At 36.1% G+C, this 16,762-nt stretch overlaps 2 protein-coding genes across 2 annotated transcripts; one reads left to right on the forward strand and one right to left on the reverse strand.

Annotated features, from left to right (window-relative positions):
* Window positions 1-1,645: 1,645 nt before the first annotated feature.
* Window positions 1,646-9,149, forward strand: LOC128866464 (BOS complex subunit NOMO1). Its single transcript, XM_054107228.1, has 7 exons — window positions 1,646-1,854; window positions 1,971-2,526; window positions 2,593-2,844; window positions 2,900-3,533; window positions 3,599-3,777; window positions 3,844-4,805; window positions 8,061-9,149. The coding sequence occupies exons 1-7, from the start codon at window positions 1,709-1,711 to the stop codon at window positions 8,953-8,955; spliced, it is 3,624 nt and encodes a 1,207-aa protein (XP_053963203.1). The 5' UTR covers window positions 1,646-1,708; the 3' UTR covers window positions 8,956-9,149.
* Window positions 9,150-9,474: 325 nt separating this feature from the next.
* Window positions 9,475-15,194, reverse strand: LOC128866465 (uncharacterized). Its single transcript, XM_054107229.1, has 4 exons — window positions 14,945-15,194; window positions 10,797-10,971; window positions 10,504-10,734; window positions 9,475-10,435 (listed from the first exon to the last, which is right to left on the reverse strand). Exons 1-4 carry the CDS (start codon window positions 15,108-15,110, stop codon window positions 9,949-9,951), a joined length of 1,059 nt encoding a protein of 352 aa, XP_053963204.1. The 5' UTR covers window positions 15,111-15,194; the 3' UTR covers window positions 9,475-9,948.
* Window positions 15,195-16,762: the final 1,568 nt, after the last annotated feature.

Genomic DNA, 16,762 nt, shown 5'->3' on the forward strand with positions numbered 1-16,762 from the left:
AAAAATATTATACCAAACCTGGGGGTCAATTCTCGTTTTCTGTAAACGAGAAGTGAAAAAAGTGTTCATTCTTGTTTTCACTGACTTTTCACTCTGTCTTTTCACAAACGATTATATTGCGATTCCCAGAGAACGTTCTATGGCGATTCCCGTTTATGCATCGATAAAAGTCATGAAACCTTTTCAAGTGTGCTATTCAAATTTCAAAACAAATGCCAAGCTAAGGGAAAATTAAAGAAAATATGATTTGCAGCAAAGAGTTCGTGATGAGGAAAGGTAAGATAATGACATTTACCAAATTTAATCCTATTGTGAAAATAATGTAATATTTATAGGAATTTGTTCAGAGTGCCGAATCGTTCACTTTGCGATATATAAAATCCCATTTGAAAGGACCACCAACGATGAGGTTTATTTAAAGGACTTTGAGAACCTGAATTACCGTCACTAATATTTGAAGTCGTAATATTTTGGACATTGCAAAAAGACAACGTTTGCAAATAGTGGAAGATGTTTTCACGAATAATATTCAATTATATAACTTATTCGTATTCATTTATTTTTTTCCATTCATTTTTGACGAAAACATTTGTTTAAAACTATTGTTTAAAGGTAATTCAATTATACTAAAATATTTTAGCTTAAAATAAAAATACTTCAAAAAAGTTCTTTTTTTTTGGTAAGAAATATTAATTATACCTACATACGTAGATGCATACAGTGGCTCTCAGTCAAAATGGTCCAGTGCCCTGTTTTACATTTTACAATATGTATATTACATGTTTCGTGTATAATTTTTTGTTGGTTAATTGTTCATAAAAATAAAGTTCATTATACAAAACAAAATACCATATAAATCCTAGTTTAAAACTTTGTGCAAGTTAAACATCTCGCTATTATACTCGCACTTGCATGCTTGCCACGGACCTCCTAAACTATTATGAAAAAAAAATTCTTATCAAAACATTTTGACAGTTGTTTTCACTTTAACACGCAACAAGAATCGAGTGCGAAATGAAAATGTGAAAAGATCTTGTTTCATTCTCCTTTATTATTTTCATGTGAAAACATTTCGACGCTTCTTTTCATTTTTTCTCGTGTAATGAAAACGGGAAAAAACTCTTCATATTACACAGAACAAGAATTGACCCCAGGTTAACTATCATCCGCGCAACCCTCTGTATTGTCTCATTCGTGTGGAAAATTGCCTTTTGCAGTTGATGGCTGGGTGGCTGAATGGTGGGGAAACGAATAGTAAAATTGTTTGGCTTAACAGTAATTGTATGCATTCAATTTTCATATATTTTGTTTATTACTTTAAGTTTTTTGCTCAATACTGAAAACGGTACTTTGCTTTTAAAATGCACCACTCTGTATTTTAAATCAGGTGCTATCAGCCTTAAAATTCGATAATCATTTCAAAGGTATGAAGGCGAATTCATACAAGATGGCTTCGATAGAGCAGCAACAACATTTATTATTATTTTGTTTTTTGCAATTTATTATTTTATGTGTCAAAATTTTAATGAGAATGTAAACAAAACAAAAAGGCTACAACAAAGAAATCATTGAAAATTGGAAAAAAGAAAAACAAATGAACGGCTCTACCGAGGTCACCTTGTATAGACTCGCCTTAGTAGATGTCATATTTACAGATTTGTACAATACACATGACTTTCACGCCGGGTCCATTTGGTTAAGAGGAGCAATGGGGTCTAATAGTGTGATTTTTTCAATTCTATTTATTAAATTAATTTGTCTTCTGTATTACTCATCAGCAAATGAAGTCCTTGGCTGCGGAGGTTTTATAAAAAGTCATGCAGATATTGATTTCTCCAAAGTAGAAGTTAAACTGTAAGTAAACAGAATTTACTTTATCGTTGTCATGACTCGACTCATTTTACTGATTTCATTTTCTAATAATCTAACCTATGTAATAAATTTGAAAACCCTTGTGTTCTTTTCATAAGACTAACCAAGCAAGGCTCACTGAAAGATAAAACTGACTGTTCGCCTTCGAATGGTTATTATTTTCTGCCCATTTATGATAAAGGGGAATATTTGTTGCGAGTCTCGCCACCTCCGGGATGGAGCTTTGAGCCGGAGCAAGTGGAACTTAGCTTTGATGGAAAAATGGACTTGTGCAGTCAAGGCAAAGATGTAAACTTCGCGTTCAAAGGTTTTGGTATTACAGGCAAAGTAGCGCTAGCTGGGCATAGCAATAGTGGTGCACATGGCGTAGATATAGTACTGAATTCCGAAAATGGTGGCGAGCAACGTCGTACTACTACCGATATAAATGGCATATTTTCATTCACTCCCATAATACCTGGAAGATACACATTGCGTGCAACACATCCTCGATGGCATTTTTCAAAATCGGAACACACTGTTTTAGTAGAAAGCGGCAACACAGAACTGCCAAAGAATTCTTTGGTCGTTGGAGGTTTTGATGTACTTGGACATTTTGACAGTAATGGTCAATTAACATCAGGCGTTGGAATAGCAATATTCAAGAAGAAAGGGGTAAGTTTTATTGTATGCTTACTTTTCCAAATGATATTTATTTAAGTTCGTTTTTATATGCAAAAGCAAACTCTTCCACTACTTTGTCACAAAAGTGCTCCTGTCGCATTGACCATTTACAATGCCGATTATGAAACAGATTCGGTATGCTATACCTTAGTAGATAAAATCGGCAATTATATTTTTAAAGGCGTACCACCAGGCAGGTATTTGGTTCAGCCAATTATTGAAAACCCCAAATACAAATTACATATTACGCCTGCATTCCTGGAGTTAGATGTAAAAAAAGATAATGTCGAATTAAATAATGAATTTAAAGTAAGTATAAAATTTAATGAATTTAATGAATTCTAATAAATACAATTCATCGAAGATTACTGGTTTCAGTGTAACTGGCAACGTACTTAAATCGATTGGTGGGATTCCAATTGAAGGTGCTATAGTTAAACTGGATGGTAAAATTATAACAAAAACGAATGCTGATGGCAGTTACACGATGGAAAATATGAAATCGGGAAACTATAAACTCCACGTGGAATACCCGAAACTCAAATTTGATGAAATTGAAGTGAATTTACAAATAACTACATCAAGTATTGCAGATTTAGTGCCTGTTGCCTACGAAGTCTGTGGAAAAGTAGTGTCCCAAAAATCATACGTTGTAGGAATTACGAAGCACGTATCCAGTTTCCACACCACCGTGTCAAGTAAGGCCGAAACTGGAGAATGGTGCACATTCTTAACAAGTGGGAAATTCAATATCGAAGTTCTAACGACTGATGCTGATAAAACAAGCGGTGTACAATTTTTCCCAGTGCAACAACAAATAGAAGTGCAATCCGAACCATTGAGGGACATAATATTCTCACAATTGCGTGCAACATTAACGGGAGAACTTAAATGCCTTCGAGATGCACCTCCGGTTTGCACGGAAGTCTTGGTTACGCTGCGTTCATTAGACGCAGTGGGTCAACCTACAGGGCAGAAGCAAAGTGTGAATGCGAACGGTAAGCTTTTTGAATACTATTTGAATTAAGTATTAAATGGAAATACATATGTTTCTTACTGCAAGGTGGAAAATACTTATTCAAAGATCTACTTCCGGGCCCATATGAGCTAACCATACCTCAATTAAATATGTGTTTTGATTCTACTACTGCTTTCATCAATATTGCTAGCGCTAGTGAAACTGCGCCGCCTTTTATTCAACGTGGCTATGAGGTTTCTATAATATCAAGCCACCGCGCTATTGTAAGTTATATACATTAACAAAAAGTTGTTGAATCAATATTTAAAAATATTTTTATTTTGCCGCAGATGAAATACAGTTCTATAAGTCCTACAGGAGCTGTTGAGCAACAGCAACCTTCAGTTGAAACTCTCAAGTTGCTTGCAGGTGTAAATACTTTTTGTGTGCCTACATTTGGCACATATAAAATTAAACTAGAAGGCTGTCACATTTATGACGAGAGTCTACCGAAAACATTTAGCACAACTGATGGTAGTCCAATAATTATCACTGCGATTGCCCATAAAATAGGAGTGAGAGTACTATCTACGGATCCGTCAACTGATAATCTACGTTTCGTAGTGGAATCCAAATCCTTGGGTAAGCAAGTGATCACTCCAACTGCTGAAGCACATAAGGTAGATGGAAAATATGCTTTCCGCTACGATACCCATTTGCAACCTGAGGAAATATTGCATATTAAACCACAAAGTGATATCTTACTTTTCTCGCCTCAAACGAAAGAGTTAAAGGGTGGTAACGATTGCGTGGACATTGCATTCAATTTTATTGCTACACGAGGTTTGATTTTAAAAGGTAGAGTGGTGCCGCCCATAAAGGATGCTACGGTTACACTAAGCTATCCTCATAATCAAGAACTGATCGCGCAAACTATTCACACAGATATTAATGGTGAATTTAAATTTGGTCCTATCGATGAGAATCTTGTATATGAGTTGAAAGCAGAAAAGGAATCGTATGTTTTCTCTCAATACAACCGGCACTCGGCTTCTTTCAGTGCGATTAAATTATGTGAGATTATTGTGAAAGTCAAAGATGAGGAGGGTAAAACTTTGAGTGGTGTTCTACTATCTTTAAGTGGAGCTGAAAGCTATCGTAGAAATTTGGTAACTGGTGAAGGACCTATAAATTTCCATTCACTTTCCCCATCGCAATATTTTTTGCGGCCCATGATGAAAGAGTATAAGTTCGAACCCAGCTCGAAAATTATAGATATTAAAAATGGGGAAACTGTCGAGGTGGAGCTAATGTGAGTATGTCAGATCATAAATATGTACATATATTATAAAATTTATCAAATTTTAAGACTTCTTCCAAAATTATAAGATGAACGGTACCTCCAAAAATGTTTTTTTTTTAAATAAAATTAATTAAAAAAAATTATAAAAAAACACAAGAGATGGTGTAAAAAAATATGCATAAAAGTGTTTAAAAATTTTTTTAAACAGAATCAGAATAGTATCATTCTAGTTTCTTTTAAGCCTCTCTTCTAAAAAAAAGTTAAGAATTTTACTCATTTAGATTCTATTGATTCTATTGAAAAGAAAAGAAAAGAAAAGAAAAGAAAAGAAAAGAAAAGAAAAGAAAAGAAAAGAAAAGAAAAGAAAAGAAAAGAAAAGAAAAGAAAAGAAAAGAAAAGGAAAGGAAAAGAAAAGATGCCGCCTATAGAGCCACGCTGCGATCGGGCGCAACGCGAGCCATGTGGGATCGCTACAGAGAGCTGAAAAAGGAAGAGAGACGTATTATCCGACAGAAGAAACGAGAGGCCGAAATACGTGAGTGCGAAGAGCTTGAGATGCTGGCCAACAGGAACAACGCCCGAAAATTCTACCAGAAAGTTCGGCGGCTTACAGAAGGTTTTAAGACCGGGGCGTTTTCCTGTAAGAACAAAGACGGCGAACTGGTGACTGACGTACAGAGCAATCTTAAATTATGGAGGGAACACTTCTCGAACTTATTAAACAGTGACAGCTGCGCATGTCACCGAGAAAGTGAAGATCCCGATACCCCAATCGTTGACGACGGAATTGTCGTTCCGCTGCCCGATCATGACGAGGTGAGAATAGCGATAACGCGGCTAAAGAACAACAAAGCCGCGGGCGCCGACGGACTGCCGGGTGAGCTATTCAAACATGGCCGCGAGGAGCTGGTAAGGTGCATGCATCAGCTTCTATGCAAAATATGGTCGGATGAAAGCATGCCTGCCGATTGGAATTTAAGTGTGCTCTGCCCAATCCATAAGAAGGGCGATCCTGCAATTTGTGCCAATTACCGCGGGATTAGTCTTCTAAATATAGCCTATAAGGTTCTAGCGAGCGTATTGTGTGAAAGGCTGAAGCCCACCGTCAACCAACTGATTGGACCTTATCAGTGTGGCTTCAGACCTGGAAAGTCTACCATCGACCAAATATTCACAATACGCCAAATCTTGGAAAAGACCCACGAAAGGAGAATCGACACACACCATCTTTTCGTCGACTTCAAAGCTGCATTCGACAGTACGGAAAGGAGTTACCTGTATGCCGCTATGTCTGAATTTGGTATCCCCGCAAAACTAATACGGCTATGTAAGATGACGTTGCTCAACACCAGTAGCGCCGTCAGAATTGGGAAGGACCTCTCCGAGCCGTTTGATACCAGGTTTCAGACAGGGTGACTCACTGTCGTGTGACTTCTTTAACCTGATGTTGGAGAGCATCGTACGAGCCGCAGAACTTAATCGCTCAGGCACAATATTTTATAAGAGCGTACAATTGTTGGCGTATGCCGATGATATCGATATCATCGGCCTTAACAACCGCGCTGTTAGTTCTGCCTTCTCCAAACTGGATAAAGAGGCAAAGCGAATGGGTTTGGTGGTGAACGAGGACAAAATGAAGTACCTCCTGTCATCAAACAAATAGTCGGCGCACTCGCGTATCGGCATCCACGTCACTGTAGACAGTTATAATTTCGAGGTTGTAAAAGACTTCGTCTATTTAGGAACCAGCATTAACACCGATAACAATGTCAGCCTTGAAATCCAACGAAGAATCTCTCTTGCCAACAAGTGCTACTTTGGACTAAGTAGGCAACTGAGCAGTAAAGTCCTCTCTCGACGAACAAAACTAACACTCTACAAGACTCTCATCATGCCCGTCCTGACGCATGGCGCAGAAGCGTGGACGATGACAGCATCCGATGAAGCGACGCTTGGAGTGTTCGAGAGAAAGATTCTGCGTAAGATTTTTGGACCTTTGCACGTTGGCAACGGCGAATATCGCAGACGATGGAACGATGAGCTGTATGAGCTTTACGACGACATAGACATAGCGCAGCGAATAAAGATCCAGCGGCTTCGTTGGCTGGGTCATGTCGTCCGAATGGATACAAACGCTCCGGCTTTGAAAGTATTCGATGCGGTACCAGCTGGTGGTAGCAGAGGAAGAGGAAGGCCTCCTCTGCGTTGGAAAGATCAGGTGGAGAAGGACTTGGCTTCACTTGGTGTGTCCAATTGGCGCCGGTTAGAACAAGAAAGAAACGACTGGCGCGCTTTGTTAAGCGCGGCCAAAATCGCGTAAGCGATTATCGCGCCAATTAAGAAGAAGAAGATTCTATTGATAAAGTTTTTAAACATTTTTATATCAACCTTTTCAGTTTACACTCTTCTATTATACCATATATATATATGAAGTATTCTATTATATATGTCGGAAGTTTGCGTTCCGTTATCGGAGGCCAACCACCACCCACCACCCATTGCAGACGAAGCGCTCCAGCTCAAGAACCGTTTCCACGACGGTCGGTTTTACGTTACCGAAACGACCCGGATTTATATCCGGGCAAGGACTGTCACTCCAGCAGCATTCCCCGGGTGTAAATATGGGGAATGTTTATGCTGCTACAACAACAACAACAACCCATTGTAGACGAAGAGCTCCAGCTCCAGCTCGAAAGTCCCGCTTAACCTTGACAATTACGTTCTGGATACTGTAGCAGGTTAAACTCCTACCTAACCAAAATCGACCCCCACATACTAAACATATGTCCGGCATGTGAAGGCATCCGACATTAACCATCTTTTCACATGCCCCATCAAACCCATTAATTTAACACCCCTCTCCTTATGGACCCAACCTGTCGAAACAGCAAGTTTCCTGTGCCCACCGTCAGATGAGCTAGACGAAGACGACCGGTGATTTACACTACATACATTGACAGGGCAAAGTATACTGCTACGACAACAACAACATCTACGACGGCCACATTTTTATGCCGACCTTGTAAGTTCAAACTCTATTACCTGAGATAATTTTTTTTGATTTTTTTAACTTATTTTATTTATAAAAGCTCTATTTTCTCTGGTATTTTTAAATCGGTCCAGTTCACGTAAATCTAAATATTTTCCCAGATATCCTGGGGGAAGTCTTAAAAAATAATATATTTATAAATCCGGTGGAAACTCCACAACTTTTTTTGGTACCCTCATGTAATATAAATAATTTTTTACGCAATTTATTTTTAGCGGAAAGCGTGTGGCTTACTCCGTTTTTGGATCCATAAACTCGTTAAATGGTGAACCCTTCGCGCAAGTAAATATCGAAGCCTCCACCGACGAAGGTTGCCAACATCATCAGGAAGAAGCAACGAGCGAAAATAACGGTCAATATCGTTTACGAGGCCTGCAACCTGGATGCAGTTATGTTGTAAAGCTTAAAGATGCTGGAGCACCTGGTTCAAATGTTGGGCGCGCAATTCCAGATTCACGAACTATTAAAATAGAGCAAAATGATGTGCGTGGTATTAATCTTATTGCCATAAGTCCAATTTCATTTGTCGATGTAATAGCACGAGTTTCAGCTACGCTGAATGATCACTATAAATCTTTACGTATCGTTATGTATCGTAAGGGAGCCTCCGAATCGCCAATCTACTCGCAACGTGTCGAAACTCCTTTAAATCTAAAATCGAACTACAATCCTGGCATTATGGTGTTCCTCCCCCGCATACCTCTTGATGGTAAAAGCTATGTAGTTGAGCTGAAGTCTACGCTTTCCGACAAGACTTACACTTATATTCTACCCTCGGAAACATTTGTTGCAGACACCAGTTCGGTATATATTCAGTTAGACTTAAAATCCGAAGTCCGCACACTTGAAGCGGATCTCAATCAAAACTCAATTTCAGCACTGATTTTAGTGGCTTTAATATCGATTGCGTTCTTCAAGCAAGACATTGCAATGGACTTCCTTAACTTTATATGGAGTAAAGTAAATGGCATTATACACGACATTGCGCAAAAGCAGAAACATAATAGCAAAAAGGAAACCCGCAATGCAGAACCTATCAATCAAAAGAAAATAGAAAAAATGGCTGAACAAATAAATGCCGTTACAAAGAAAAAGACCAAAAAAATTTAGATATTAACCGGTCTTGTGAGTTGGAAAAACATATTTTTTAGCAAATAGTGAAAATGATACGTGGTTCTTACATGTAAGAAAAGTAATAGAAAATGCTGTACAAGAAAGAAAATTTAGTATTTAATTTTTATTAAATTTAAGAAAATGTAAAATTTTTATCTAAAATAAATAAAATCACATCCAACCGAAGTAAATTTCGTGGGTATAACATTTGACCAAAAATTACTATGGAAGGCACACGTAGAAGAGATGACAAGAAATATCATTAGAGTATTCATGGCGTGCAATGCGATTGCATGGAAAAGATGGAGATATGCACCAAAATTGCTGCGATGGATCTACATGACTGTGGTCGGACCTATGATTTCCTACTAAACACTAGTCTGAGAAAATTGCACGAGGAAGCAAGCAGTAATAAACACTCTACAAAAGACTTGTGTGTGTGTGCATAACAGAATCCATGCGAACATGTCTCCAGGAAGTTGACAATCTATCAAAATCAATGATAGGTAGCTTTCAACTAAGCTGATTTAAAGATTGTATAGAATTAAATAGGAATAATTTAAGAATAATCACAGGAATTCTAACAGGACCTTATAGATTAAATTATCACAAAGTTATTAACTTTGGAACATACTCCAATTGAAGTAACAGGCTCTGCAGGAGTAAGATGAAACCGTCAAACATATGCTGGCATTACGCCTAACGGGACAGACACCTGGGTAAACATATTTTGCCAGAGGAGGAAATAAAACTCAATAAAATAGAACTAACACTGAGATTTATTAGGGCAGTTCTGCCCCGAATTCATGAAGGGGATACAATAGATATTTCAGGTCGCAGTGCTACACGCCTTCATAATAATAATACATCTAATCGTAAAATAAATAAATCTTTAATAGCTAAATTTTTTTAAATTAATATCGACACTCCATTGGCGTCTTGTATCTAAAATTAAATCGTCTAGTTTTCTAAAAACGTAATGGGCTAAGTTCAATTTAAGCGCCCCTGCTTCAGGAGGCGAGCGGTCACGGAGTTATACTTCCAATTGTTATTTTGAATTTGTTTTATGTGCCGGCGTTCCGCGTGCAGGTTCGCTTCATTTTGATTTTCCAGATGCATGATAACATCATTTGCGCTATTTTGAATCTCCGTTGAGCTATTATCCATTTCATTGGCGGCTTTAACAGTGTCGCTTTGTAATTCAACAGTATTTTGACTTTGAGATGCAGTATCATCCTCCACATTCTGCTCGATAAATACGCACTCGGGGTTAACTGCAGCACATTCTGCGAACGAATGGGCTTGACCAAGCTCATTTCGTATATTCATGTATTTTTCGAAAAAGCCGCGGCCCACAATCCGGAACGCCATGCTACTGAGTGGACTTGAACGGGAACGGAACTCCATTTCACAAATAAAACGTCGACGACACGCGCGCGAATCCAAGCCCAAAAACTCGAACATAAATTCTGCAATTCTGAAGGTTGAAATTAATTTAGATGCTTATGGTTCTCTACTACAAAATAGATATATTAGTTTATGTACCTTTCCTCAGTTTTCATTAAATGTTCGGTTTGTTGATGCGCACTTCGTCGTCCAACTCGATGTGTGCCTTCTGCTGTTGACGGTATCACTTCTGCAGTGGCTGTTATATCTTCAGCATACGAACCAGCGTAGGCAGAGTAAGGATCAACAGAGTCTGAACTACTGAATGGGTGATCGAAATGTGGCGAGTGATCGAGTGAATATGGTACATGATCATGAGCAAACGATGGACTAAGAAATGAAATTATTTTTTTTACTGTTTGAGATCAAATTATGTGTTTGATGTCACTTACGGCGGATGATCGTATACAATAGTGGGCGAGTCGTGTACAATACCACTAGCGCATTTATTTGGCCAGACGTAACGTAGAGCGACGAATACTGCGCTGCCAACAAAGAAACCCACAACAATAAGCTTTACTTTGACCCAATAGGCAATAGCTAGAGCATGCCAGCCCCAAAGGTACCCTGAAAATATAATAATAATGTGTGATTGGCATGGAGGTATGTAAACAATCGTGGAAATATTTGATATACAAATGTACATAGGTACGAAGTGAGAGTACAGTAAATTACACTTAATTGTAATCTGATTAAAGGAAAATTCTTAACTCCAATTGGAGCTAAATCACTACTTATTGTTGATATTTAAGCCTTTCTGTCGGTGGCTGTCTGTCGCTCGGCTGTGACTATCACTCCAAAAGAATAATTTCCATACAATCTTAGTAATTGGCTTATAAAAGAGATATCACGTTTTTTTAATAAGGGCTATTGGCAGGTGAGCGAGGTTATTGACCGATTTTGTGTTCTTTCAATACCAGGGCAAACAGTATTATGAGTACCAGGTTTCATAGAAATATACGGTAAAACTTTCATATCTCGAACGTAGTTTGTGGAAAACATTAAGACGCACACCGAAAACCCAATAAAGTAGGGTAAATGCTACTTATATATGTACGGGTATATATAATATGAACATGCATATACAACTAAAACAAGAAGTTTGGCACATCTTTTCTGAGTCGAACTATTTAGGGGAACTCCCAAAGTATTCAACATACGACATTAAGCTCTATAGAACTAACTCGGCAAATTCGGATAGGAATGATGATTTAAGGGATTGCTTCGTAAGTTTGAATCTATATTTGCAAACAAATGGCACTACCACTAGTGATTACTATAAGGCTTTGAACAAAATAAGAATCATTTTTTATTGAAAACTCCAAAAGAAAGGTTTTCAATCACTAAATTTTGAAAATTTAAATCTATTGTATCTTTATCTTACATAATGGTATTTTCTAAAAAAACATAGAGCGTGGTGGCTAGAGCTTAAAAGGGTAATCCCAACTTTAAGAAAAGTTTCCCGTTTACACAATAACCTCTCTACAGACTCCTGGAGAGCCGTTTGAAAATGGTGTAAAAACACCGTTACTTAGACCAAAAAATCCATCGAATAAAAACCATTTTTTTTTTTCATTTATATCCTTCCTTTGTCAGAAATTTTCCAATATTTATATTAAAATATTTTTTCATAAAAAAAAAAGAAAACAGTGCTCTAGACAAAAATGTGGAATAATACACAAAATATACAAAATTACACAATAACAAAATTACACAATAACCTCTCTACAGACTCCTGGAGAGCCGTTTGAAAATGGTGTAAAAACACCGTTACTTAGACCAAAAAATCCATCGAATAAAAACCATTTTTTTTTTTTCATTTATATCCTTCCTTTGTCAGAAATTTTCCAATATTTATATTAAAATATTTTTTCATAAAAAAAAAAGAAAACAGTGCTCTAGACAAAAATGTGGAATAAAAATCAGGTGATACACTTTCAATTTACTTATGTATATACATATACATATGTACATACAAAATACATACTCGATTTGTTTGGGATTACTATATTAGTTAGTTAAACATAAGATAAAATTCCCTTTTATTTGGTATATAACTTGCTATAGGAAATTCCACAACACATAAATAATCGAAATATTAATAGACACGAAAGAATCAAAAGTATAATACCAAAACTGGTCAAAAAGTAGAGGCATGTCCATGTCTTTATTGTCCATGGGTGTGCAGACATATATACGTGTCTATATTTATCGCGATTCTTTTGTGCTCTTACATACAATCGTTGTGTAAACAATATTATATCCTTGCACACAGGTACTCTATCTTAGTCAAAGTCGAGTTAGAGCCGGCATTTTCGTAAAGAGCTTTTAAGGTTAGATCAACGAAAATCTAAATCATTTTTAACACTCAAAAGTCGTGTTTTCTTGGAATTGTGAACTTGAGGAAAATACGATCCATTTTCATAATATTAAATATGATTTTCGCATCATTGATTATTCTTAGGTATCCAAAAATTATAAAAACAGGAAAAATCCATTTGAATAAATTTTATTTTCGGTACAGTTCGACAAAGCCATTCTGCAATTCATTATTCAAGCTTGAAATATGGAAAATTCGAGGAATAACAGAAGTCTCCCAGTACCAGTAAGCACATAAGAAAGATCTCTGTACTCTTAGATTCGCAGAAGGAAATGTCCATCAAAGTAAATTTTTCAAAGAAAATTTTATGAATATTGCTGTATTATGCATAGCTGATCCACACGGATTATCCAAGAATACTGTTGAAAGGATATTAATATAGGAAATATAGGGAAATATGTAAAAGGATTGCAACTTTGCTGCTGTACTTTATACGATTCCCTATCCGAAATAAACTGCTCGAAGTAAAAAACAAATTTTACCGCTTAGCTCGGTTTCGGAATTAAATGCACTTCAAAAGAATGTCTACTTTCTAAATGGGAAGGGATACTGTTCTCTAAATGTTCAGGTAGCTAACAAAACGAAGCCAAATTGTTATAAGCAAAAGCGAAAAAAAATAGCATTTCGTAGATTGCTTCTGAACATAGCGGTATACTAGTCTGAGATGCAGGCTACCCAGATTTATCTATACTTTTGACTCCAGCTAGGAATTCGTCATAACAAAAGATGAAAGCTAGAATCTATAAAAAGGCTTCTAATACCCCGTTTCTATAAATATTCTCGATTGGAATAGTCGATTTGCACCACAATGACATCACTCCCTTGTTGTATTTAGTAAAAATTTGTTGAATTGATTGTTGTTGTCCAGGAAAGATGACGGTTAGTTGCATACATTTATAAGTAGTATGTATGTACATATATCCATAGCTTTGCTTCGATGACATTTTGAATTCAAACATTTTTTTACTTTCTACGTTCAGCCGGATATTTTTAAGATCATTCGAATAAAATACTTATGAAGTAAATAAAATATTACAATATGGGTATCAAATGCCAAATGAGAGTTTCAATTCAATTAACCGAAAATATTACAATTTAATATATATCAAATGATTTTTTGACAGCTTTAATTTAATATTAATTTTAATATTGTGTAATAAAATTAAGCCAAAGAAAAGATTAGCTCACTTTCATTATTCACACCTTTTACCAACAGCAAATGCTCCAGTTGATATTATTTTCAGAATACGCATTTGTGACTAAACCGGCAAAATGCATTTACATATGTATATGCATACGAGTATATGTATGGGTGGGCTGATAATCAGTCTTCAACCTTAGTACAATGTAGTAATATGAATGAAAGTGAAAAGTGATAATTTCCATTAAAAGAGCACCATGCATAAAGGTATGTACATACATATGTAGCAGCTTTATCTTGTACATATATTCATTTTAGTGACTTTTTCGGAAAACGAAAATCGTGACTTATCTCTTACAAACACAGATTGAGGTTTTGCAGCATTGCAACATTTGTTAATCATTTTCAGTAATATTTGTTATTAGATTAACGGATACTATTTACATACACACGAAAGTAAATGTATTTCTAAAACTTTCTAATGATCTTCGCAATTTCACCGCCAGCGAAGATGTGAAATACAAGGTTTAGACACGATATCAACATTTCGATTATATGAGTATATAAAAAATATTACGAAATAACATATTTATGTTTAATGCATACCACAATATAAACATTCAATAAGAAAGTGAACTTGAAGATCTTATGGAAATTTCCAATTTCCAAAAAGTATTTTCTTTGTAACAAAAAAGAACAATGAAATGAAATTGTTGATCTTTGATAATTTGATTGCTTCGTTATTTTCAAATGCTTGTGTATGCCTTCAGTTTTGTAATATAACTGGTATTAAGGAAAATTATCTTTTATCACTACAAGGCGTGTATTAGATGCTCAGGATTTGTCTTAATTTTGTATTGTTTTTGAACATACCATAGAACCTAGCATTTGATTATAATGGTTAAATATGATTTAATAAATCATCATTATATTTAAAATCTGTATGGAATGTTTGTTTTTTATCTCGGATTTTGAATACCACATGATTTTTTCTTTTTACTTTGAGAGCATAATCTTACACAATTTGTGGCGATATTTTCTCGTTCTCGCCTCATCTTCTAAGTCGGAGCTGCCGAAACTTTGTAGTGTACCACTTTGCTCAGGTCGCAACACTTCTCCGCTAAGCACCAGTGTAAGATATACAATGAGGATAATAACAAATAACCACAATGTACTCGTACTCATTTTATATTATCCTTGTTTTTTAAGTCACTAGGTATTTCACACGAGTTATACTCCGATATCCTTTTTATACAGTTTTCTCAATTCAATTTACGTAGATTTTCCCCTAAAATGTAAACGGTAAATGCCAAAGCTGCACTGATATCCGGTGAGGAAATACAATTTGTTTTTATATCCGACTGCACTTGTATACAAAATTTAAGACTGAGGTGATAATAGGCCATCTAATTGTTTAGCAAATAAAATCTCCGCCATATACACATAATACATACACATGCATATACGAGTATGTGTGCATGTAAGCTGGGGTCGACCAAGTCCACATAGGCTCATATCGACTACAGTATACGACTATTTGTATTGTTTTCGGATACTCACAGCTTTTTTTCACCCAATGTGCACAACTCATCAACAATATACAAAACATGAGAGAGTACATTTTACTTTCTTGATGGCGGTTAGCGATTATTTTTTTCCAAGTCTATTTTTTAGTGTATTGGCAACAAGTTTGTTTTTTGTATTTTATTTTTTAGTGCAGTATTCCTCTCAACGGAAGCGTGACATTTACGCATTACTATATATGCGTAAAAATATAGTGCAATTAACGTTTATGCGGTGAGGATGCGGTGAGGTATCAGAAATAGCAAATTAGTTTTTGATGAAAGAATATGACATGCCATGTATTTTTAAATATAATCCTTTTGAATGTTGGCCGCAACTGCTACAAGTAGCACCGTTTTGTTGGAACTAAATGTTGTGGAGATCACGGGCTTCAATTTTCGGTATCATAAAGTGGTTTATCATGATGCGATAGCGTTCGCAATTAACTGTTACATTGGTGCCACCCTCGTCTTTGAAGAAATATGGGACAATGATTCCTCCAGCCCATAGGCCGCACCAAACGGTTGTTTTCAATGGATGTAATGCCTGTTCTTGAATAGTTTCGGGTTGCTCTTCAGCCCAAATATGGCAAATTTGCTTATTGACGTAGCCATTAGTTAGTCAGAGCACTCGATGAACACTTTTCATAGAGCGTCGATTTTCGTAATACAATTGTACGATTTGTAAACTCTAAGTTTTTCCATGTTGAAAAGTCAATGAATACGCTAAAGCAAAAGACTGTAAAGTTTACTGCTAAGTTGTGTACAAACTTGATTTTTTTCATGCGGCAGAACTGAGAAAAAATGCCGTAGTTTCGAGTAAAATATGGTTTAAAAAAAGAAATATTTTATAATACATATCTGTATAAAATATAATATTTTATGGTGTCTTTGGAATTATTTAACAGTGTAACAAATTTGCAACAAAAGAGAAGAATGTTGAGCAGACGAATTGAAGTAAAGAAAATTGTGCACTTCCCATAAGTAAGTTTCAACTTTAACTCCTATGATAAAAGAAAATACCGTTAACATAATTTGTATTGTAGTAATATCGTTTTGAAAAGAGATAATGTTATTATAAATCGGCAGTTAAGGATGACCACCACAGCCCTAGAATCAATTTTGAAAAGAGCGTTTTGAGCTTTTGGCTGGGATGTGGCGCTAGGTATGGGGTTACAGAGGCATGTTTCTCTACGAATATATCCCGCTATATTGTTCGTGGCATTATACACAAATGTATTGAAGAGTTTTTGAAGTTATTACCCACAGTCAAAA

This window comes from Anastrepha ludens, chromosome 6 (assembly GCF_028408465.1).
Source record: "Anastrepha ludens isolate Willacy chromosome 6, idAnaLude1.1, whole genome shotgun sequence".
Classification (NCBI taxonomy): domain Eukaryota; kingdom Metazoa; phylum Arthropoda; class Insecta; order Diptera; family Tephritidae; genus Anastrepha; species Anastrepha ludens.

Coding starts and splice junctions, on each gene's coding strand:
- LOC128866465 (XM_054107229.1), bottom strand. CDS start 15,110: ATGAGTACGAGTACATTGTGGTTATTTGTTATTATCCTCATTGTATAT. Junction 10,735..10,796: donor ATTGTATACGATCATCCGCC/GTAAGTGACATC, acceptor TTCATTTCTTAG/TCCATCGTTTGCTCATGATC. Junction 10,436..10,503: donor TTAATGAAAACTGAGGAAAG/GTACATAAACTA, acceptor TTCAACCTTCAG/AATTGCAGAATTTATGTTCG.
- LOC128866464 (XM_054107228.1), top strand. CDS start 1,709: ATGGGGTCTAATAGTGTGATTTTTTCAATTCTATTTATTAAATTAATT. Junction 2,845..2,899: donor AATTAAATAATGAATTTAAA/GTAAGTATAAAA, acceptor AATTCATCGAAG/ATTACTGGTTTCAGTGTAAC. Junction 3,534..3,598: donor GCAAAGTGTGAATGCGAACG/GTAAGCTTTTTG, acceptor TCTTACTGCAAG/GTGGAAAATACTTATTCAAA.